The 25,991-nt window shown below is 35.4% G+C and overlaps 2 protein-coding genes across 3 annotated transcripts in view; one reads left to right on the forward strand and one right to left on the reverse strand.

The window, feature by feature from the left end:
• LOC150095574 (uncharacterized) overlaps nucleotides 1-1,119 on the reverse strand; it is a 148,531-nt gene extending 147,412 nt beyond the window's left edge. For both annotated transcript variants that reach the window (XM_090410180.1, XM_090410179.1), the window contains exon 1: nucleotides 809-1,119. The gene's annotated coding sequence lies outside the window, so the exon portion shown is untranslated. The remainder of the gene's footprint in view (nucleotides 1-808) is intronic.
• Nucleotides 1,120-12,400: 11,281 nt separating this feature from the next.
• LOC150095575 (transcription termination factor 2-like) lies at nucleotides 12,401-17,069 on the forward strand. Its single transcript, XM_090410091.1, has one exon. It carries the CDS (start codon nucleotides 12,519-12,521, stop codon nucleotides 16,263-16,265), a length of 3,747 nt encoding a protein of 1,248 aa, XP_090266217.1. The 5' UTR covers nucleotides 12,401-12,518; the 3' UTR covers nucleotides 16,266-17,069.
• Nucleotides 17,070-25,991: the final 8,922 nt, after the last annotated feature.

The following is a 25,991-nucleotide window of genomic DNA, read 5'->3' on the forward strand; positions in this document are numbered from 1 at the left end:
CATGCAAATACAGCAGTGGGACTGGAGTATGTTGGTCTGTGTGCTACAAAATATGCAAGAGAACTGGAGTTGAAGTTCTGATGATTTAATGTGTCTTGGATCTGGCAAGGTTCCAAGCGATTGGAAAGAGGGTATGAAGTCCCATTATATAAAAGGTAGCTACATTACAGGCCAATTAGTATCTCATGAATGGTGGTTAAAGTATTGGAAAAATTGGTTAAAGGTTTCAGGGGGCAGATATTAACATGATACTCTATGGTGGAATCACGCCTGTAAAAGGTAGGTCATACCTTAACAATTTATTTACTGATGCTAAATAACGGATATAATTTATCATTTGAATAGTAAAATTTATGTTGAGGTCGCTAGTTTAAATAATAGGAAAGAAGAAATACATGCCTGAGTTTTCTGGGTAGATTCATGAAATTAAAAATTCATTACAACACATGGCAGGTTTACATCAGCTTTGCAGCCAATACAATTCAATTTCAATCACTTTTTTCTCTCAGTAAATGCTACTTACAAAGTAGCATTAATCAAAAATGAAATCCAAAACTTAGGGGAAAAAAAAGCGCGGCGGCAAAGTTCAACCATTTAAAATATTATTTAATACGTAATCACGAATCTATACTACTATTCATTAATATAATCACTTCAAAAATAACAGCACTGGAAAGAAAGCTGGCAAAAGACGAGAAATGAAAGAAAGAAAAGGCACATTAAATTTGAAAACAGACTGTTCCCGGATCAACTGGTCCTTATTTTAATTACTACATACAAGTGTAAATGAGGACTTCATAAAACGTACCATACTGTGTCTCAAGGAACCAGAGTACGGATCACTCAACACTTGGTACCTTCTTACGTAGCTGAGTGGGAGTCTATTCACTGTTTAAACTGTTGTGATCATTCACCTAACGTGTTAACTTCTATTGCACACTTAGGATACAGTACATTAACCAGGAAATAAAAGCACTCATAGTATACATTTGCGATTACTTGTCTCCTGATTACTTTACACCTCATTTTACAACTTTCTACCAAAGCACAACCCGAAGTTCCGATCGCACATACTCATGATGACATTTTACGCGTGGCGGAAGTGTTCTTTTCTTTTCTTGTTCTAAACATGTATGTTGAATTTTTTTTTTTTTTAATGACTATGACGATTATAATTAGTTTAAAATGTTTAACATGTGGTGTCTAAGAACCAGAAACTTTTTTTTTAAATGGTTGAGTAATAATTCTGTATAAAAGTAAACTTTTATGATGTTGCAATTTGGATCGCCACAAATTCATGGAGCATCTATTACACACAAATAAATAAAAAAAATTCAAGAGTGTGTGTGTGTGTGTGTGTCTATATATATTACACTAATAAATACATTTAAAAAAAAATCAACGATGTCTGGGTATATATACACACATACACACTTGTAAAACTATTATATATATATATAATAGTTTTACTATTATATACGTGTATACTATTTCACAAAACACATCAGTTGCATATTGAAGGGCAAAAACTGTAAATATGTGTATAACCGCTTTTTAAAAAAAATGATCACGGATGTCATACTATTACAATAATATGAGTGTTTGAGTTTAGGAACACCAGATGGAGCTCAATTGTCTCTCTACTCGATCTCGAAAGGTTTTAGTTCATTGATAACTTGAACTCACTATTAGTGAAGGCAAGACCTGTGTAGCTCAGTGGGAGTGGCGTTTGCAATCCATAGCGCTTGACCGTACCAATGAATACTTTTGGTCAAACCAAGTCGCCGACTAGAGGACCATTTTCTAAGCCCTTTTTCGACGGGTTTTTCGTTAAATTCAAGAAAATCGAACGTTAAAACCACACTATTTTCAGACATTAAAATGTTGTGGTAGGGCGAGGGACCACAAAATGGCGGCACTTGTTAGTCATCTCTTCACTGCATGGCGATATCACAGCTATCTCTGATTGGCTGCCGGTGGAGATTAAACTGCTCACTCAGTCTCCAAAAGATAGATGGGGCTAACACAGCCTAATTTTACTCCCTATTTGGAAATAAAAGGCATTAGCTGATTTTTTTTATTATTAGTGACGGCTGAAGAATCCGCCTTGAAAAAGTTAGGATTAGAGGCAGTGGCGTATCTAGGGGAGGGCAGAGGGGAACAATTCGCCCTGGGCAGCACTTTGAAACTTTTTAAACTTTTGCGGTTTCTTCTAAAATACAGTCTCGATAACTCATTTCCAAATATTGTAATACTACTATGAATTTTCCTCATAATTGCTGTAGGTGTTTTCTAGTTGTGAGAGGAGTTTTTCTAAAGTAAAACTGATTAAGAATCACCTACATTACTATGAAATAGACTTTGCCAATGTCATCGGCGATTTCGCTAACAGAAAAGCAAGAAAAATAACATTTTAGAAGGTTGGAATTAAAGTTTCACTCCAAAACTAAACATAGTGTTTTTAATATATTTCCCTGTATATGTCGTTTTGACTTCTTGTATTATTTTTGGTGTGAATTGAGAGGGGAAAACTCAAGCACTTCCCCGGACGCTAAAGCTCTAGCTATGCAACTGATTAGAGGTCAACCCAATTGCTTATGGAAGTGGGTGGGTGGGTGGTTTTAATTCCTGGAAGGGAATAGGCGAGGCGATTTTAGTCCTTACTTCTGGAGATGTATCAATCTCCATTCTTTCCAATAAGTGGCATTCAGTGAAGACAGTACGGCCAACTACTTCCATCTCGTGGTCCATAACTCTAATGCAAAACGTTATTGTTTGAATGGTGTAAACTCTGGGGCCGATTTCTTGAGTGGGGGGATTTAAAAACGCGAGTTTCAGAGAAAAAACAAACAAACTTAATTCCCCATGCCAAAAATAGACTGACTTGAAAAACAGTTGAAGAAAGAATTCCTGTAGTCGACGACTGGAATTGAACTCAGAACGTCTTTCATCAGGTGTCCTAGCACTATAGAGATTAATTTCCACAGAACTATACAGCTGTTGGAGAATAAAAGGGATAGAGAGTTTTGTTTTTTATATTTAGAATTGCTGAAAAATTTATCAAATATATGCAAATTTTAGTTATGATTCGCAAATTAATTTTCCAACATTGCTTAACATCTGAGAGTAGTTTGGTCTAGTTATTGAATTTCTTTCTTAATTTTAGTATAGGCATCAAAATCGATGAAGTCTTTCTATTTCCTGTTAATTTCATTATTCTCACTAGTTTGAAAATTCTGTGAGATGAATTATATATATATATATATATATATATATATATATATATAATCGCTTTTCTTTGCCTTTGCCTTTCTTTTCATATTTATGACTGTAGCTGTATGTGTTCACGACAAAGTTTGCCTGTTCTGGGCGATGAAAAACGCGAGTTTCCGAGTGAAAAAAATCTCCTACTTCCGTATGAGACCGTCTAACTCACCTTTCATCGAAAGAGACCAGATAAAGTTTCCTCACGTCACTGATGGGAATCGAACCCAAGTTTTTCCGACCATGCTTCAAATCTACTAAACACCTAGACACAGAATATTGGGTATTTGTTTTAATTAAACAGCCTTTTCCACAGATCTCAGTTATCCTTATAAACACCTTTAGCAGATAGATATAATCCCTATAAAACAGACAAAATATAGCACGCCTTCTATCCCTTCCACATAATTGCGAAAGAAAATTGTTCGGATCCCCTATATTCCGGTTACATCTGAAAAAGGTAGCTAGAGGTTTTCATAAATTAAATATTTATGCTTTCAAACTACACATTCAAGTAGTACCCCTCATCCATTCTCTGAAGAATCAGTCTCCACCTCTTGGACATCTGCACTTTGTATGGTTCTTTCTGCTTGCAACCTGGACTGGTCAGAATATCTGTTAGCATTTAGCTGGAATAACTAAAACTATGTTCTTATTTGACCTGCCATAGAAATTCGCCATTGGCATGGCAGGTGAGCAATGATAGCCCATGTTTCGGATACTTCTCTGCACAGGAATAAACGGAAAAGGTTAACTTTGCTGCATAGAACTAGCTATAAGCTGAGAGACAATTTTCCGAAGTAGAGTCAACCATGAAGCATCCCCCCCCGACCTCCTGACCTTAATTTGCCTGTGATATGGGAGACATTCCAAAACCATAATTAGCTTGAGTTCTCTGAAGTAAACTTATTATTATAATTTCTCTGAAAATACAATGTTGAATTCCAATGAAATATTAAAAAATGATTAAATTAATTTTTTTGTTCTTCTGTTGTTGTTTATACGATATGACAATATTGGAATGCTCACAAATAATAGATTGATTTGGAGGGATATTGTTGATAGGAGATTAATGATAAAGTAAATTTAATCATCTAATTCTGTCATAGAAACATGAACACTCCTTAGTTTAGATGTGCAGTTATTGCATAAAATGTCATAGGATTCCTGAGCATAAAAGGTAACATAACGTAATTATTAATTTTTATTTTATTAAATAGGTTATAGAAATCATAAGTTTCACTGATATCATTCGCAAAAGCGGCAAAATTTTTGGAAAGCAAAGTTTATTAAATTAGAACTCTATTTATACGTGTATAATTCTTATGATGTTTGATTAACTCGAGAATCGGCTGAAACATCACTTAGAAAAATTATTGGTACCAATATTTGTCAACGACACTGAAATATTAAAATATATGCTAATAAACACCGCCTTAAAAGAAGTCAACAGTCACTATAGTGTTAGGAGCAACAGCCATGGTGTCCATATTGATAAGATATAGGGACCGCCTTTCTCTGCGATGACTGCAACAATCCTACAGGGAATAATTTAAAGCGTACGATAGCGATCAATTGGAATTTTGGACCTTTTTACCTGTACGCATGTAATTAGGTCCTGGACTATTGGAGCAGACATCACTTGACCACATCTGAAGTCCAGTTCATCTCACTGATGTTCAGTAGAGTTAAGGTCAGGGCTCTGAAGGTCAATCAAGTGTGTTGACATTCATGTCTACGCACCCGAATGGTGTATTGTCTTGCTGAAAGAAACAATGGTCATTTCCATAGAAACGCCACACAGTAGCAAACATAACATTGAATTTCCAAGCCATTTTCAGATACCTCTTGCAGTTCAATGCTCACCACAAAGACAGGTCTGAGGCCAAACCAGGAAAAGCAGTACCATACTTTTATTTTAACATATAATAATATATATTTTATTATATATAATATAATAAAATATATATTATTATATGTTAAAATAAACATATAATAATATATTATTTTAACATATAATAATAATAATAATAATAATAATAATACCATCACACCACCATCTCCGCATTTCACAGCTGGAGCTATGCACATTGGCAAGACGCTCACCGGCTATGCGCCACGCTCACACCCACTCATCTACTCGGTAGAGGGTGTAGAGTGATTCGCAGCTCCATAACGCAGCTTTCCAAGTTAATAGTTTTCAATCTATACGCTCGTTGCACCATTCAACCCGGCACTGAATGTTGGTTCAGGTATTGTTCGACTTGTATGTTGCTGTCGTACCATGGAAATTCATGTTGCGAGTCTCGGTTCTGAATGTTTTTTGCAAAATCATCTTCCATTCGATTCCATGGTCCCTTTCTGTGAGTGTAGTTATAGCCGAAATTCAGCATAAATCACTCTGATATCTGTTCCTCAGGCACTCTCTAATCCAAATAACCAGAATTATATCCATCCTCATTTTTCTTCAATTTATGCAATGAGGTTTACGTAGAATATTATCAAATGCTGTTACAAAATCTAGCAATATTACTGAGTAGCACTTTCTTTTTTCAAATTCCAATGTTACTTGATTATAAAAAATAAGCAAATTACTAAGGCAATATCTACCCTTCACAAAACCATGTTGTTCCATATATCATATTCCTACCGACCCAATCCTGAATTCTGTCTTGCACCAATTTTATAATACCCTAACCACTACTGATATACTCTGATTGGACTGTAGTTTGCTGCGTGTGTCTTGGAGACTCCTTTATGCAAAGGGATATTTATCCTCTGTCAATTGGCACCTTACAAGTAATAAACACTAAACTAAACTGCTTAGTAAGAGGACCGAATAATTCCCTTGGATATTCTTGCCATACACGAGCCGACATGTCATCTAATCCCATGGGATGTTCGTATTGATGTTCTGCAATATTTAAAGTAATTCAGCTATTTGGTTTGGATCTCTTACCTCCCACCATCAGCACTTTTTAAAATCATCCTTCCATCCTTTAGGATTTCCTTTAGCCATGTCAGCTAGCTTTCTCTCACAATTAGCTTTAGCCTTGCTTACCCTACTTGCCACACTCTATTGTCATACCTGTGCCTCATGCACATGCTGTCACCTTTTTTTTCTTTATAATCCTCACCACACCATTTTCTTTCTGTGCAATTCTTTACTGAAGCATATAAGTATTTAACAGAATATCCTGCCTGTCTGTGTAGTCTCCCAGGTGAAGAGGACATGATCACTTTTTCCAAACATAGGCAGGGTATCTAGATAGGTTAATGTTAAGTTCTCTGATGTAATGATCAGATTCAGGATTCTTGAACCTCGTGTCCTCTCCATAGATGTTGCCATAAGTAATTGTCTCTTAGTAACTGTATAAATTTCATTTCCTTCCATGCCTTCCTCTTTCCAATCTAAGATGTTTTATGTGCAAGAACTGGTATGACAGCTGGTGCGAATAGTATGGCCTCCCTCGATGAGTTCCTGATTACCTGGAGGTCTCTAATAATAATAATAATAATAATAATTCTGCCATCATTAGCAAATTCCATCTCCCTTCCTGTTCCTTTTCTCCCCTCTGAAGACTCTAGATCCCCTGCATTCTATTCCAGTGACCATATCACCCTCAGTCAACCACTTCTAACTAATGCCAATAACCTTTGTCTAGGTAGTGCTAATCAACACGAAAAATTGCTTAATCTTATGTGTAATATTTTGGCATTAGTTTACATAAACTGTAATACCTTCTTCATCGCACGACCTCCTTTGTGTTATTTATTCGACTAAAGTTAACCTGGGCTGCTACATTTTACATCATGTGATCACTCCACTTAATGACCTGCAGGTTGCAAGTTTACCTTCATCCCCACTTGAACGTTGTAATTTCCCTGAACTTGTACTTCCGAAATTTCACTGAACAACTCTTTCTCAAGACTTATGACACCAACTCCGTTTAAATTCTAGCCTTATATGAATCCTTCCTTCCATCAAACTTATTTCATAAGTCCACACAATCCAGCCCATTACCTCTGAACAATTTGCGCACTGACTCATTCTCAATCATAGCCATCTTTTTCAACTCACCTCCACGATATATAGCAACTGACTTCCAAATTTTACTTTATCACTCTTCTTTTTCGCATGTCCTAAAAGCCCTTTCTTTCTTGTCTTCTCGCATACCATACTTGTCACCTTATTCAAAGCGATCGTTTGTATTCCAGTCGCATATTCTCAGTTTGTACGATAGATTTTCATGTAGTATCCTATTAAATGCCTTAGTAAAATCGAAGAGTATTATAGTGTATTCATAACGTTTATCTAACTCCGCCATAACTTTTTATAATAAAGTATGAGAAAATTTCTCAGATATGATATTATTTTAGTTAACACATGCTGTCTTTGTAAAGTATAGCTTCCTTGCTCACCCGTTTTTGTATGCGAGTTTTTACAAGTTCTTTAATATCTTCAGAATCGCTCTGCAGATGCTGATACATAGATAGATAGATAGACGCATCTGTTGCTAGTTTTTTCCTATGGGATTATCATACATTCTTTCCATTCATGTAGGATCTTTCCTTATCTACGATTCATATTATACAATGTCAACTTCACATTGCCAAGTGCCTACCAAGAATGCCTGAACATTCCTGTAGCATACGTCCTAATATCCTGTCTGTCCCTATTGCCGAATTCTTATTCAGATTACTCAACCGGTCGAGAGTCTTCTTTTATACTTCTATCTCTTCATCCGATGTAGTGGTAGCACGTGTGTTTTGTTACCTATAGTATGATTATGATTGTGTGTGTGATTTGTACATCAGTATGACTGATCTTGGCATGTTGAACACTCGTGTTTTGTACTTCGAAACCTTCCTAGGTTACAAGAGTACCGTGCACATCCAGTAAAGTTATACTTTCGCATTCATTCTTCCACTGCCTTTTACTTGAATGATAACGATTAAATTCTTTTCATTTGCTTTTAGTCTGCACAACTAATTTCTTTTCACACTCCACCTTAGCTTCCCATACAATACTAGTAACATTTCTAGTCTGAGCTTTTTATATTTTATTACTCCTGTTTTTTTATTTCACGAAATTATTTCCACATAATTTTTTATGGATCTCTTGTTTAATCAGCCTGCACAACCATTTCATTCTCAATCTATTTGTTCTTAGAAATCTAGAGACTTATTCATATATCCCCATCATTTAACAACTTTTCAAAGCTTCTTATTCACTGCCGAAATCCGTACAATTCAGTTACCGATATGTAATCTGTCCTGATTGAAACATTCCATATATAATTGGCTACTCCATCGTAGGTCAGTATAGCATGATCGCTGTTTAATACTGGTTGCAAATCAGTCACATCCTTAAATCAGACTATTTCTGATGCTATGATCAAATCTAACAGTTTTTTTGTCCTGAAGTTGCTTCTTTCACATGCTGCTTGAGAAAGTTGTCTTGCTACTGCTCAATAAATTGGGCTTCTTTCTTCCCGTGCCACCCAAACAAACAGTCGGATGATTTAAGTCGCTCGTTATAATTACTAATGAGTAATTAGTACCCATCAGGGTAATTTGGCGATGCATTTCTTCATCACGAGCAACTGAACCGCCAGGTCTGTAGCAACATTCTAATATGGAAAGCTGGAAACCAGGAAAGTCGTCAACGGACACCCTCACGACGTGATAAATTATACCGTGTAACCAGTTGAGTGTTTGTAGCCGGTATAAATTGGAGAAATATGTTTTCAAGTCAGGGCAACTGCATTGAGGTGAAATGGCTGAGAAAATGGAACTAGCAGAATTTGAAAGAGGCTTGGTGTTAGGATAACATGTTGCAAGCCTATCTGTTCGGCAAATTGTTCAGGAAGTGGGCCATCCCAGGTCAACAATCACTGATATTATACTGAGATGGAAGCGCAGGAAATCAACTCGCTGCGCTCCATCCAAGCGCTACCCTAAATGGACGATTCGCCACATTCACCGAACCTGGTGGTAGGGTGATGTGAAGGAGAATATGTAATAACAGCCATTCATAGGCTGACACGTTGAATGCGGAGGTCCGGTCATAGACTGGAACACAAATCTGCACAAAAGTATTTAGAACGAGGGCTCACACCATCCATTTCCATGGATGCTGTGATTGCAAGCCCGACGTTACCTGAACCAACATACAGCTTAGTCTTCAGTGGTGCAAAGAGCGTATTGATTGGGACGTGAAGGCTTGGAAAGCTGTTAAGGAGCGACGATTAATGCTAAACCCTTTACCAAACAGATGAATGAGTGTCGGCATGGCGAATTCCAGGTGAACGACTTTTTCCAGAGTGCGTGTCCCAACTATGAATTTTGGAGATGGCGATATAATGATATGGTTCCGTTTTTTCCAGTTTCGCCTCGGACTTCTATTTGTGTTGCCACGAATTCTGAACTCCGAGAGCTATTTGAACATACTGGACAGTACAATACTTCGTACCTTGTGTAGTTTCTGTGGAACTGACCATTTTTACTTTCAGGAAGATTGCACACTGTGTCATAAGGCTGCTGTCATAAATGTATGGTTTTAGGACATGAACCTCATCACACTACATTGATGAGCTCCGCAGACCCCTGATCTGAACTCTACTGAACATCAGTCGGATGAATGGGAGAGTCGGTTTGTTCAAGGTATGTCTGCTCCAATAGTCCATGACCTCATTACATACCTTCAGGATGAATGGTCCAAATTCGATTTGATCCCTATTTTACGCTTGTGCCCTGTATGTTCTGTAGGATTGCTGCAGTCATCGCAGCGAATGGATGTCCTACTACTTATCAAAGTAGAATCCATCGCTGTTTGTTCTGTTTTGACTTTTTTTTTTCAGTTGGTCTTTCCAAGCAGTGCAGTTCCACCGTTAGCCTGCAATTTACACCAGATAGTCTCAAACTCACTGTTAAATCTGGTATTACTGCCTTCATGTGTTTCTGTCTCCAAAGGGACTCAAGTCAACTGATATCATTAGTGTGATTCCTTCTTTTCCTCCCTCCTGTGTTGTTATTCCTAAAAATGCTATTTCCTTTACACTCGTTTCCAGTAACTAAATCCGACTCTGAGACCCGAGTTTCATTAATTTTAACAATTTTATTCCACAACGTATTCAACAAAGTATCAAACTCTTTTTCTTTGCTTCTAATGCTCCTAGCATTTGTTCATAGACATAAATTACTCCGTTGCTTTTTCTTTATATTTAAATCTATAGTCTGCTTGGCCCATTTGGGAAACTTTCTGATTTACCTCTTGTGACACACTCAAAATGGCCGAACCCAGAGTGTAGTTCATCCTTCAACATTTTCCTAACCATGCTCATTGACCTTCGTATTATTATTACCTCCAATTGAACTTCAACTTACACATCCTTAACGTTGCTCCAAAGATGATATAGTTCACCTGATTTTCTGCATAGAAAATAAAAGTTCCCATCCCCCAGTCTGCCATTAGAGGAATGTACAGGTAATGGACAAAAATATAAAACCTGACAAGTTTCGATTATTATGGCGTTGGTCTTCCGTAGGGATCAAGTTCAGTCTGCATTTTTCGAGGGAGAGACTCTGTCAGTGCTTTGAACCTAATAGTAGGAATTTTGTACCATTCGTCGTAAATGGATAGATTCGCCTCTGTTCTTTGGAGGTGGGAAATGGTTCCTGAGATCTCGCTCCAAAATGATCATAAATGTTTTATAGGATTTAAGTCTGGCGATTGTGATGATCACAGCAGACAGGATACCTCACCTTCACTTCCTGCAAACCACTGGTGACCACATTTGCTCGATGAATGGGATCATTATCCAGTTAAATCGTGACTGGCTGCATAGCAGAAAAGTATGTCAACAAGAAATGAAGTTGATCATTTATGATTGAAATATAACGTGCAGCATCCAGTTTACTTTCCATTAGAAGAAATGATGTAGTTCGCCTGGTTTTCAGCATAGGAAATAAAAGTTCCCATCCCCTACAACCTGTCATTAAGGGAATATACAACTAATGGACAAAAATATAAACCCTGACACTACATCACCAAAAACTTTAACAGTTGTAAATAAATATTTTGGTTGGAATGCAAAATGTGTGAAAGTTGATTCATCGGACCATATCACACCCCTCCACTGTTGTATAGCCTGCTTCCTGTGATCATGTATCACTGGACGCTACGATGTGCGTTGAATGGAGTGATCAAAGGCTTGTATAAGGCAGCTCGACTGTGGTAACTAACTCTGTTTAGTTCCCGAAGCTGAGTTTTTGTTTAATGGGTTTCTCTCCACCGGTGTTGAATTTTTCTACAATTGCTCAGTAGTTGCGATCCTTTTTTTGTGGTACAGCCCATGAATGCTAAAAAATTTCTTTCTCTCTCTCTCTTTCTCTCTCTTGTAGTAAGCGCTTTCGTCCTATTGCTCGCTCCAACAATCATGCCTTTGATGGGAGTGACCAAACGCTTGCGTAAGGCAATCCGACCGTGATATCTTACTCTCTGTAGTTCTCGAAGCAGATTTTTAGTTTAATGGGTTTCTCACGACCGGTGTTGAATTTTTCCACAAGTGCTGAGCAGTAGCCAGCCTATTTTTGAACCTCCACATACACATCCTTATATACACACCTTTTCATGACTTTGAAAGGGACTCAACGTCCCTTTCAACTTCATGAAACATTGAGCTATTGGGTAGCGTCATCAGTAGTCAATACAATGTCTATGATACGCCAAACACAGCTGAAAATGATATGCAAATATTACTATTATTAGTTATTATTATGTGACACCTCCAGGGAGTCCAAAGACGCATCGAGGTTGAGTGTGCCAACAGCATCGAACGATTCCGAGATTCATAAGGATGTGTGTAAAGTCAAATGGAGGACTGCCGCCGTTTATTGCATGTTAGAATGGAATCGAGAGATGACCTCAATGTTTCCATTTTTTTGTCCATTACTTGTATATAATTTATTCCGAAATATTATTATTATTTAATTTGGCGAAGTTAGGCTATTGACCTTTACCTGTGTTCAAATTTGAAATATATATATATATACATACACTGCATGGCGCTTTTGTCGGCCATATTGGAGGTATTTTTGAGTTAAAATTTACTTTCGCGTGTGAATTGAAATTTCGTCTTTGGATTTTGTGTGATAATGTATGTTTGGATTTTGTAGAGGTTGTTCTGTGTTAACAATGAAAAGCATTCTGATGTTATTCTTTATTTTGTAAAAGTAAATAAAGGTTTGAAATGTCTACTGAGGAAAGCCAACGTGATTCTTCCAAAACGGTGTCCAATGTTATTAACAAGAAAAAAGATACCCAGTCTGTCGGGAGGAGTATGAAAGCTAATGCATATTTTTCCGTTCCAGCAGAATCGAATTGTGAACAGTGCCCTGGCAATTTATACCCTGTGTCACATCAAACTGTAAAAAGAACAAACGCCCCGAATAAGGAAAAATCGGAAGGCATCTTGATGCCTTCCGATTTTACGGGGAGTAAAGAAATAGAAAAAACAATTGCGCCATCAGAATGCCCTTCGAATGAAAATTATAAGGATGGTTTCGCCAGGTTGAGTAGTAGTGTCTTAGAAAAGAAAGGGAGAACAACCTTTCCATCAAGCCCGAGTTTTGTTCATTGGCGAGATAACTCGACTAAGAAGGGAAAGCATTCGACTACAACAAAAGATAAGTTAGTGGTATCTGGTCATCAGGATCACAAACAGAACAATCTAACTGAATATTGTGATAATTATGCTACTTATAACAGTCATTCAGCTCTAAGCAAACAAAATCTCAAACAGAATAAATTTGCTGGAGAAGGTGATAATCATGCTGCTTATAGCAGTCATTCAGTCCCTAATAAACAAGATCTCAAACACAGTAAATTAGCAGGACATGTTGATAAGCATGCTACTTATAGCAGTAATTCAGTCCTCAGCAAACAAAATCTCAAACAGAATAAATTAGATAGCTGTAGCAATAATCATAGTCATTCAGTCCCCAGCAAACAAGATCTTAAACAAAATAAATTAGCTGGATGTGGTGACAATCATGCCACTTACAATAATGATGTGTATTTCATGGAAAAATGTTTGGGAAATGACAGCCATGATAACAATGATTCCCGTTTTAATTCTTCTGTTAAGAACAGATCAAATATGAATAGAAAAACTGAAAATCAGTCTGCTTCAAAATCAGAGAAGAATTCTGATATTAAAAACATGGATAAGGCTACTCTGTTTTCAGAGCAGTCTTTGAATATTAATAAAGATGGCTTTGCACATCTGAGCAGCACTGTATCACACAAAAAAGAAGCAATCTTTCCAGAAAGTCCAAGCTTTGCTCATTGGCGAGGCAGCTCTTCATCGAAGAAAAATATGCTTTTACATGCAGTTATAGATAAAACACTGATACCTGCTAGAAAAGATGAAAAGATAAAACATACTAGTGAAGCAGGCCATCGTGATAATACAGGTACTTATAATAGCTATTTGCATTCAAAGGAAAAATATTTGGGAGCAGAGAGGCATGAAAATTTACCTTTAAAAATAAATGATGCCCATTTAAGGCCTTCCAACAAGTTGTTTGTAAGTGGAAAGAGGCCTGAAAATCAGTCTGTTTCACGTAATGTGAAAAACATTGAAAGCACAGGTATAGATATCAAAGAAAATTGTGAGAAACCAAATGATAAGAAAGAATTAATGGAGGATAAATTTTCCCTAGAGGTGCAGTTTAATAAACTGACATTAGAAAATCAGTTAACTCAAGCCAAGAAGCTATATCAGAAAGTTGTACTTTCAAAACTGCCAGATAATGGAGCCCGTTTAAAGAAGAAGATATCAGAACTTGAGTTAGCTTTAGAAAATCTTAATCTCGAAAATAAAACTGTAACATCTTTAGATAACAAGGATGATGCACATAGTAAAGTGTCCAAGCATGAAAAATTGGTGGTTAATAAACCAGAAAACATATGTGAAAAGGGGCAAGGTACAATATTAATAGAGCATAATCAATGTCATGCCCCACCAAGTCAGTTCCAGAAGCATTCAGTTCAGAAGCCACATTATGCTTCATTAAAGCATGTGCCCAAATATAATTCATACAGCAGTGTCAGAGAAGATGCTGTTTTAAAACTTTATAAATTACTTGAAACTTGCCCATCACAAGAAGCAGAAGAAGAAAATCCCAAGGGCCTGAAGTCTACCTTAATGAGTCATCAGAAACAGGCACTTGCCTGGCTTCTGTGGAGAGAACAACATCATCCATATGGGGGTATATTAGCAGATGACATGGGTCTTGGCAAGACCCTTACTATGATATCTCTTATTTTGAAACACAAAGCAAAATTAGGCAAAGATCTTAAAATGGACAACATCAAAGGCCGAAATCCCATTGGTGGTACGTTGGTTATTTGCCCAGCATCTTTAATACATCAGTGGAAGATGGAAGCAAGTTGTCATTGTCACAACAATGCACTAAAAGTTTTATTATATCATGGAACTAACCGTGAAAAGAATATTAATGTTATTCAGAGTTATGATATGGTTGTCACCACATATAACCTTGTGAGTAAAGAAGTGGGAGCTTGTTTTGTAACTGAGAGGAATTCTCCCAGATCTTTAGATAAGAAAGAGGAAAAACAAAATAATACCATCTTTCTACAGATCCACTGGGAAAGAATTATTCTAGATGAAGCTCATAGTATTAAAAATTACAAATCACTGACAGCTAAAGCTATATATAAACTTCAAGCAAGATATAGATGGGCCCTAAGTGGAACTCCAATTCACAATAATTTGTTGGATATGTTTTCTCTAATTAAATTTTTGTGCTTTAGTCCATATGACCAACTGGAAGTATGGAAGAAATGGATAGATAACAGTTCAGTTCAAGGAATGGAAAGATTAAATACTTTGCTAAAGACTATATTATTGCGACGTACAAAGACTCAGAAGACCTCAACAGGACAGCCTTTGGTTACTTTGCCATCAAAAAATATAACAACTTATTTTATTGTATTATCACAGAAAGAAAGGAAAATTTATGAAAAACTGTACAGTTTGTCAAAAAGCACATTAGCATCATATATTCAACATCAAGAACAAAAAAATTCTTCCAATGATAAACTAGTTATGAGTTATGCATTATCTAGTTCACACAAAAGAGCTCAACATTCAGAATTGTTAGTATTGCTGTTACGACTACAACAGTGCTGTTGTCACCTTAATCTTCTTCAAAAACCTAATGTCGATGAATTATCAACTTCTGTGGACAAATCTGTAGATAAAGATGATGTATCAAGTATTGAAAATCACAAGACCAATTATATTGTTCGAAATGATAGCAGAAAGCAGACAGATGAAAAATGTGTGGCTGATTCTGGTCCTCAACATCATAGAGAATTTTTGAAATTAGAAAGATATCAGAATGATTCTGATTTTTGCCTCTCTGCTGCTAGCAGTAAGCTTGAGGCTGTGATGAAGAAACTTAAAGAGATCAGAAAAACTACTGCTTCTGATGTGGTGAAATGTGTTATCATTTCTCAATGGGTTTCTATGTTAGAAATTATAGCACACCATCTGAAAGTGGAAGCCATACCATATCATACTATTTTTGGTAGTACAAAACCAGAAGACAGAATGTCAGTGGTGCAAGATTTTAATTACAATCCCAAGGGAGCTCCTGTAATGTTACTTTCTTTGAAAGCAGGTGGCGTTGGCTTAAACCTTGTAGGAGGCAATCATCTGTTTCTTATTGATTCTCATTGGAACCCAGCATTGGAAAATCAAGCATGTGATCGTGTGTATAGATTAGGACAGAAGAAAGAAGTCTATATTCATAAGTTTCTTTGTAAAGACACAATAGAAGAAAAAATAGCTTCTCTTCAACAGGAAAAGTCTAACCTGGCAAGCAGTGTGTTGGAGTGTGACTACAATAGCAGCAAAAAATATAAAGCACTGTGTTTAGCAGATATGCGACATCTGTTTGATGTGTAAAATATTGAACATAAATTGTGTAGAAAAAGAATAATGACCCCATACTTTTTTATGGTTGACTTGTTTGTTCTTAATATTATTTTATAAATGTTACGTATTTCCCATTTGAGAAATAATTTTTAATTGTGAATGGATCGTGAAAAGTATTTTATTTAAATTTTTCATTTACTATAGTGTCTTTTTAAATATAACTTATTTAAAAAGACACTATACTTCAAATGAAGTTGGAAAGCTAACTATAACATTTTTTTTATAATGAACATAAAAATATTTTTCAAATCCTTGGCATCTTAAAGGATAGATCTCTTTCTCATGAAGGATTAATTATCCTGTATAAATCTCAAATTTGCTTACAGTAAAATGGTGATGTTGTAATCTCAAATGGAGATGCTGATTATATATATATAGATAGATATAGGAGGAGCAAAATTATCTCTCTGCCTTTTTTTTTTTTTTTGGTAACCAGAGGTCCTCCCCCCACCGCTCCACTGAGAATAGACAATGCGTAGTCAGAGAACAAGCAATAATAGGCCTTATAGAATTTACTTGCTTTTCTTCTCCCCTCCCAAATGGATGGGAATACTAATCGCAAAAAGCTATACACTTTATTGTACAGTAATACCATGGGCAGGCCAAGAGTTAAATAATCTGGAAATCCTATTCAGTGACCAGACAAACTTATTCAAACCATCACTAAGCAGATGGCCCAAGTAAGATTGGTTTGGAAGAATGTGATTTGGAAAAATTTGGTGTTGAATCCTTTGAAAGGTTTCAGCTGTAGTTTGGTAGTAGTTCATGTGAAAGTGGCAGATTTTCCTCAAGTTTTCAAAGAGAGAAGCAGCAAGATTTTTTTTTTTTTTTTTTTTTTTTTGCATTCTCTTTTTTCACCTCCAGTATGCAGTTCCTGCAATATTCTTTTTTTTTTTCAGTACTAAACAGTAATAATGAAAAAAAAAAAAAAGAAGAATGAATTAAATGAGTATAAACAGATATGTGTTTCTTCTAAATCACATATTGAAATTATGATTGTTTTTTTTTTTTTTTTTGCAATTATAAATTATGCTTGCTGCTGATAGTGCTTCATTTAATCCTTTGCCCTCCTCATTTGACAAACCAGTAGTGTCAGACATCCCAGGCTTAAAGAGGTTTTTTGCTTGGACACAAAGTATATTATACTTAACTAGAAATTATATTCTTAAATTCGAGATGCCAAGTAATCATATTCTTGTTTTATCCTTTGTCCAAGTGTAGGAAAACAAAGTTTGTGCATGAAATAAGAATATAATGTCTTGACATCTTTAATTTTATTTGTAACCAAGTGAAAAAAACTTTCAAGAAAAAATATATTCTTGTTTTAATCCTTTATTTTGATCCTTTGTTTGCTTATGCATGGGTAAAGGAGTAAAATAAGAATTAATTTTTTGTCAAGTATAATATATCCTGTGATTAAACATTGTGTGCAACTAATGCCATTAAACACTGATCTCTATACCCTCTTAAAATTGAGTGAGGATAACCTGATCATCTTTGTTGCTAACAAAACAATTTGCCTTTTTTTCTCTCAATAGTTAGCTATCCTTATCCTCAGTAACACACATTTCACTAGACAGGTGAAATGCGTGTTACTTGTTCTTGTTCCCTAGATTGACATCCAGCCTTTCCCGGCAAAAAATCTAAAATATAATTTTTTCTTACTCATCACTCCCCTGCATGACTTTCAGGGATGATCTTTTGCCCATTCCCTATGTTCCACCTTTGAAACTCTCTTCAGCAATTTACTGGCTTCATCACTAACCATGCCCGTTCAATGCTTTTGCAAAATCTTAAAAATAAAAACAAAACAAACAAACAAAAAACAGTATGTGCATTCACGAAATCATATGTTATAAAATGTGATCCTCTAATTGAAACAGAAGTATCTTTTAACAACTCAGCTAATCTCAATAAATAACATTACTCTCATCTGTGTATATGAATTTTTATTGATTGTACCTTTTCCTAAAACAACCACATGTGTAGCTGATATTTTCAGTGTGCCTATTTATATTCATAGTTCTTGTATTTTTATTGATGATTTTCATACCAAATTTGTTAAGTTATTCAATTTAATAAAGGAATCCTGCAGACGACTTGTACTGGATTTTCTTTAGAAGTATAACATCACCTTCATAGAGTCAAGTGTTGAGATTAACATCTCCAATTTTGATATCAGATTTAATGCCACATTTCTTAATAATGTGGCATTAAATAATGCCAATTAATGATGATGTTATTCATCATTAAATAATGATGAATAACAGTAGACATAATGTGCACCCTTGTTTCACATCTGATTTAGCATTGAACTATCTTCTGTATCTCCTTCAATTCTGACTTACAACTCAAATACAGATTGTATGTTACACCATATGATTGTAGCATTTTGAGCACCTTGCCATATGCCTTTTCAAAATATACAAAACTTAAAGTGAAAATCTGATTTTGACAACTTTTATTTCACCTGAACCTCCAGCTTGTTCTTCCCTAAGTTTTCCTTTCACAATTTTTTTTTATCCTCTTCTCAAGGATAAGAAAAATTGTGGACTTGCATAACTCCTACCCGGAATATTTAATAGAGAAATTCCCCCGTAAATCTCAGCTTTATTTTCCTTTTTTATAGATGTATTATGAGAGCTCCACTCCAATTATCCAGAATTTGACTCTGACCAGATATTCTTAATTATGGTGCTGCTAAGTTACACTTTCATATCTCCATATTTGAGCATGTCTGGCTACATACCATCTACTCCAGCTGCTTTTCACATTTCAAGTTTTTGATACTTTTTCTACTTCAAATATTGATATGTATTCTGGATTGCATTCTTCTTGAATATTTTCTACCACTTTTCTGTCACTTCTCATTTCATTTAGCATCTTTGAAAGTAATTACTTCAGACATCTGGAATATTTTTATGTTCAATTTTTATGTCACTTTTGTCATAATTTTTGTTTTTAATTTTTTTTTACAGTACTCGTTCTTCCACTTCTAAGCTTTTTCAATAACCACTAGAACATTTTGCCATTTTCCTGATATTTATCTTCTGTATTCTTATCAGCATCTTCCCATCTACTTTGGCATCTACTGACTTATTTACTAGGAACTTTCAGTATGCTTTCTTCTTTTTTAGGGCTGCTGCTTTAACATTTTGCATCCACCATGGTATTCTTATTTTTCTCTTCTTGCAGACAACTTCATATGTTCCCTCCTTAGCTGAATCAGTCAATATTTTCTTCAGTTTGTCACCGGGACTAAGTTTTAGTACTTGTTTTCAAGCTGTTTCATTTTTAATTCAATATAGTTGATAGGTGGAAAAGGGGTGATATGATTGAGACATTCAAATTACTGGAGGGTTTCTATAGGATTAATCCAGAAGATATTTTTGAGAATAGGATTGGTGGTGGGAGGACTAGGGGCCATACATGGAAGCTGGGCAAGAGTGTGGTTAGCAGGGCTGTTAGAACTAGGTTTTTTACTTGGAGAGTGGTGAATGAGTGGAATAAGCTGCCAGAGTCTGTTGTGGGTGCTATGACAGTGAATGAGTTCAAGGCGAGGTATAATAGATACTGTGTGAATGTCGAATTGTTGTTCTTGACATGATGTTAGGGCCTCCCTCGATGAGTCTGTTGACTCCTTGGAGTTGCCCGAGATGATAATAATAATATTTGTATATTTGAGTCTCCAGTTTACTTATAAAAGCTGCTCAACTTTAATTCTTTTTAAAACTTTCTAAATATGAAGATTTTATCTTCATATTTAGTACTGAAGACTATAGCTGTTCCTTTCCTTGATCAATATTGCCTGAATTTATGACCTTGTATTTGTTGTTTGAAGAATCTCACCTGTTTTTGTCTTCACTTTATTTACTAATACCAATTATGTTGACATGGTATGTCTGTATTTCTTCTGTCATTTTCACTTCTTTTTCATTGATATATCTTATGTTGATGGTGTCTATTTCGAATTCTGCTGATGAGTTGGAGTTTGTTCCAATAACTGATGGTTTTTATCCTGGTTTTCTGGAAAACAGTCTGGCCTTGTTTAATGGTGCAGTATTGCAGCTGGCATGAAATTTCATCATATTGTACAATCATTTTGTTTAAACCAACACAGAATCCAATTACAATTTGGTTGGCTAAATCCCAAAGTCAGTATCTGGGAAGATATCTACTAATGGGATGCACCATGAGAAGGTGGGATTATAATGGATACTGTAGAAGCCCTGGTTGGGTCTTCTTAATGGGTGATGTGGAGGTCTTCTCCTAGTTATCTAGCTTTGATCTTTAAGCATCTGCTATAAACTAACTCATTATGCTCATCATCCTTTGTGTTCCTTGGCTTATACCAATAACCCTGAAAATATCCTTCCTTGCCCTTCTCTATTTTGCACTATACACCATCAAAGCTACTGGTGCCATTTCCGTCCTAGTTTGCTTATCTCGAGAGGGCATAACTCATCTACTATGTTATCCTCTTATCATTTTGAAATACCATATTTACTCGAATATAACTTGCCCTCACATTTACCTTGCATCCCTGATTTTACTTTCCAAATAAATAAAAAGTTTCGCATATTTTACGCACACGAAAAAAAAAGTTTAAAACTTTAAAAAATAGATGGTGAATGTTGTTATGGCAATTTCAGATGTTTTGCAATTCAGTTGAAGAGAATCAGCATTTTCAACTCAACAATCATGCCTTTGTTGTTGAGTTGTGCAATCATTTGATAATACTGCATCAGTCATATGCGAGAGCGGAAGTAGCAATAGTGAATAGTTGATTCTTGGTAAGTCAAACCCCATTTTCAGTATTTTTAAATCATGGTGATCTTATGATTCTGAAATGATAAAAGGACAAACAATAATGAAACTGTTCATTTTAATTTCATTACAGAACCATTGTTGCTAAAGATTCAAATATATCGTATGCTGAAGGTGAGCTGCCAATCGTGTAAATAACATTGATAATTAAATTTTAAATGCTTTCATTTTATAAATAATGTGAGCAATTATAAATTATAATGAATATTGAGAATTTAATTATAAATGCCAATTTAATTTTTTCCTGAAAAACTTTAGTTTCCGAAAATCCCTGTGTATATCTCGCACTATGATTTTTTAACTTTAATTTTTGTGAAAAAGTGAAGTTATATTCAAGTAAATATATGTTATATTCTTCAACTTCTATTCTTGTCAGAATGTCATCTTTTGTCAACCATATTTCACTGATACCAATAATCTTTGGATAGACTGTCATAGCCATCAACTCATTCCCCTTATTCCTGAAACTTCTGGCTTTTTATGTGATTCCCACAAAAGGGTGTAAATCTATAATGCATTAGTACAATGGGTGGGCTAAGGATTTTTGTCTATTTTATTAAACTTTATATATTTTTCTATATTTTTATGTATATACTTATATTGACATATTCTGGAAACCCTGTTCTATAGCCCAAGTATAAATCTTTTATTTTTCTAAGACATTGTGGCTTACAGAAGCAGGGTGGTGGTCTCACACTGGTGATGAAATTCATTACCCATGTAATGACAGTCACAAAGATCTATGGAAACACCAAGATTTAAATCTGCAGCCAGTTAGTCGGAGAGTGGTTAGCAAAAATTTAAATAAAAAAAAAAAACTGGAATTGCAGTTTTATACATACAAAAATACAGGGTAGTCCATAAATCACAAAAACATTTAATTATTTTTATTATTTTTTTCACAGAACTGGGAGATTTTTTTTATTAGTTATAAAAATCCACATCACATAAATGACTTTCATATTTAGCTTCACAGTGAACTTCTGCACAAATGTGCTCCCATGGGGTTACCTTAAGGAAAAGATGTATGGGAACAGGTCCCAGACATTCCACCAGCTGAAAGATTTGTGTGCAGAAATTAGGGTGCTGCAGCCAGAAACATGAACAGCTGTCATGGAACATGCCCTAGAAAATGCCTGTCTTTGTGAAGCTGAAAATGGAAGGCATTTACATGGTCTGGTTTTTCATAACTAATAAGAAAATCTCTAGATTCTGCATTTCATTAAAAAAAATAAAATAAAAACAATTAATAAATAAAGGTATTAAAGGCCTTTGTGACTTATGGGCCACCCTCGTGTGTGTGTGTTAAAAACAGTTTCTTTCCAGTATTCCTATTAGCTCCATATCTCTGTAATATACCATACAGCTTTCCATCCTCTAAGTCATTTCACCAAATGTGATCATCTATGATTACCTTCATCCCAGTAACCTTAGTTTTCCTTTCTTAACACACTTGCTGTAGAGTGCAGGAACTTCTCCAGCTATCTGCATCCTTTCCTGTTCAGATGCAACTCATCTCTTGCATACAGTTCTCTTGTTATTAAATGCACTTTCCAAACATCCACAAACCACCCACCCTACACGTTCTTGCTATTATGTCATTCACCTGGACTGCGCTCTAGTTTTCTCAGTATACAAGGGTCACATACATAGTTTTCCTTCCTGCTCACATTCTTCTATTTTACAATCTCTAACAATGACCTCAATTTTTTTAATGCAGAAGGAAGGAAAGCTATGTATGTTTCCTTGGTATATTGCTGACTATCACAAAATTTTAAAAAATACTTTAAAATCAGTTTTTATAAAACTTTCTCTGAAACAAGGTTGATAATGCTATCAACTTGTTTCAGAGAAATTATCTTAATTCTGTTATATAAATTATCATCAGAAGAGTGGGTTTATTTGAGTAGATTAAACTATAAGCATTTATAAATTTTGGTGATAACACTTATTTTTACTTGTTTTTACTTCAGTAACAATTACAAATATCCACTAAAAGTCGCATAAGATTAATCATTCCACCTTTAATAATATTTTTACATGTTCATTAAGCTTTAAATGAGATATTTGATTTTTTTTTGTTTTTTTAATAAAATAAAAAAAAATTCAGTGTTAGTTCAGTCTTATTTCTTTTTTTTTGAAATACTGAGTCTGAATCACAGACTTGGTAAAAAAGAAATTACTTAGAATGAGGCCACCCCAGCTTAGCAGTACTTATAAAGCTTTAAAATTTCATGTTTAGACAAGCTGAGACACGTTTGAACAAGTACAGTATAAATGTGTCTCAGCTTGTCTACTGATATTATTCAATTCCCTATATACCTCTTGCTCACTTATAGTCAGTCTCTCCTCCTCATCATCAACTGCTCTGAAACTCCATGTCACATTCTCAAGAATGAAAGACCTTTATGAACTGCTCATTAAATATCTCAACTATATCTCTGCAGAAGTTGTTCTTATACCATTTTCTCCAATCAGTGTTATCCTTCCATAATCTTTTTTTTTTTTTTTTTTTTGTTGCTGGCTACATATTGAAAGAACTCCCTACTAGGATTCTTTTTGGCTTCATTAGTTAACTGCTTCTCATACTTCACTTTTGCTACCTTTACCAACCAAATTACCCTCCTTGACTGTTCTTTGTAACTCTCATGGAATTGATTATTACCATTCCTCTTATGTTGCCTCCATAATGCCTTTTTTATTAGTATTGCATGCTTAATTAATCTCTTCATTCATCCATTTCACACCTCCCTTATTTAACCTTCTGACCCTTAGAATACATTTAGACATTTCTTCTACTACACAGCTCTTGAATATCACCCAAGCAGCATTGATCTCCTTTCCAACCAATCCCTCATTCCAAGCTACACCTGCAAGCTGTCTCCTGAACTTCTCATAATCACTAGCCTTTTAGTTCCATATATAGCTTTTTCTCACAGACGTCCTCACATTGCTGGCAACCACCCAGGTAATCACTTCATGATCATTCTCACAAATGGAGGGTGATTTGACACTTCATTTATAATTATATCCTCTGATGAGATGATCAAATGCAAGATCCTCAATCCTCCTGTGTGTATGTCCTCTGTTACATACTGCCTGAGGTAGTTGTCCCTCAAAAATTCGAGAAACTCATTTACTTTACTTCTAGTTGCTATTTCATCATTATATCGCCATAATTAAAATTGCCTATAATGATCACCCTTTTCTTATTTGCTTGGCTAATTTGATTATAAATTTCATGGTCACTACCATCTACATTACTAGGTCTATAACAACATCCAACTAAGTATTTCATTCTATTCACCTCTATCTCACACCATACTGCCTCAAGACTGCTGTTACTATTTTTCTCTTGCATCTCTATATTATATGGACATAACTCTTTCTCTATCATCAATAGTACTCCCCCACCTTCCCCTTTTACACTTTCTCCCTTCAAGATGCTAATAGCTTCAAGATTGATGCTAATAGGTTAGCTTTGTCCTTACATGTTGTTATAATGGTGCCATTGGTTGAGAGATAGAAGCACAGGTAGGCATAAATTGCATGCAGCAGTCTTTGCATGGAATCAGACAACATGGCTGCCATTCGAAGAGGAACATTTTCTGCATTTATTTGGCATGTTTTGCAAAATTACTGTTTAATATCCATGACTTGGATACTAAATAGTAATTTTGAATGTAATCTGGAATGAAGCAGCCTACTGATGGTGCAATCTATTTTTCTACTTATAACCTGACCAAATGGTTGCAGTTGCAGGATATCTGATACATTGTGGGTAAAGCCATAAGTTCTACATTAATGGTGATGGATTTCCTGTAATCTATGTTTGGAAGGGGGCTATAGCATGGCCCCCACAAGGGTAGGGCCGAAAGGGCTCTAATCTGGAGGTCTGGAATTGGGGGGGGGGGGCCCATCTTGTTGGGTCGGCCAGTTAAGTGAGACTAACAAAAGACAAAAAGAAACTTTATAAAATAAGAATGAATATGTGCTGAGAAGGACTACTAGCTTTTTACAATCGTTTCCAACCCATTATCCATCTTTTCAGACTTATGGTTACGCTTCTGAACTTCCAAATCGAAAGGATTTACTTTAGTTTTCGGTTTTCGTTTGTCCGTCTCGCGTTCTATGCATGCCATCGTTTCAATGCCAACGCTGCCCCGATGTCACCAGCACATATCCTACCAGTACCTATGCTATGGATGCTGAGAAAATTTTATTTTATTCATAAAAGAGAAAGCATTATTTGATAGTTTTAATAGGTTTAGTTGATCTCAAGAAACTGAAAATTTTCTACAAAATTCTTTATTTGAGAAGGATTTGTCTTATTTGATTAAAATTTTGCTAGTTAGTAAAAGAAAATATAAAGTTATCATTTTTTTGTACGAAACAAATTAAATTTTTTTTTCCAGATCATACAAATTTGAGATATTAAAAATATTTAAATAAATTGCTCTCATGCAAGCAAAGACATTCTAGTTAAAATAAATAAAATCCCAATGTCTGATTCAAAGTACAAACATAAGTCCAGAGCTCAGAAGAGGAAACTTAAATCCGAGAGAGAGAAAATCGAAAGCATCACAAGGTTGTCAATTCATAACCAAATTTTTAAAATCTGAAAATGAAAAGGCATAGTTCCCAGTACTGATCATAGTGAAAGTGGTGATAATGTTTGTGACATTAAAATCCAAGCAGAATATCAGTGTCAAATCGAAACTCATAAAGCAGTCAAAAGTCGAGTGACTGTTACATGTGAACCTCTTGCAACTGAAGAAAAGGCAGCAAGTGAAAAGCCTGCAGGAGGAGTGACTATGGAAGAATATGATACAGTTGATGCTTCAGTTGCAGGCCCTATTGAAAAATCTG

The sequence above is a fragment of the Typopeltis vanoorti genome, chromosome 20 (assembly GCF_054136105.1).
Source record: "Typopeltis vanoorti isolate ZY-2024b chromosome 20, IOZ_Tvanoo_1.0, whole genome shotgun sequence".
NCBI lineage: Eukaryota > Metazoa > Arthropoda > Arachnida > Uropygi > Thelyphonidae > Typopeltis > Typopeltis vanoorti.

What these genes read in the sequence shown, in the direction of transcription:
- LOC150095575 (XM_090410091.1), top strand. Translation starts at nt 12,519, where the DNA reads ATGTCTACTGAGGAAAGCCAACGTGATTCTTCCAAAACGGTGTCCAAT.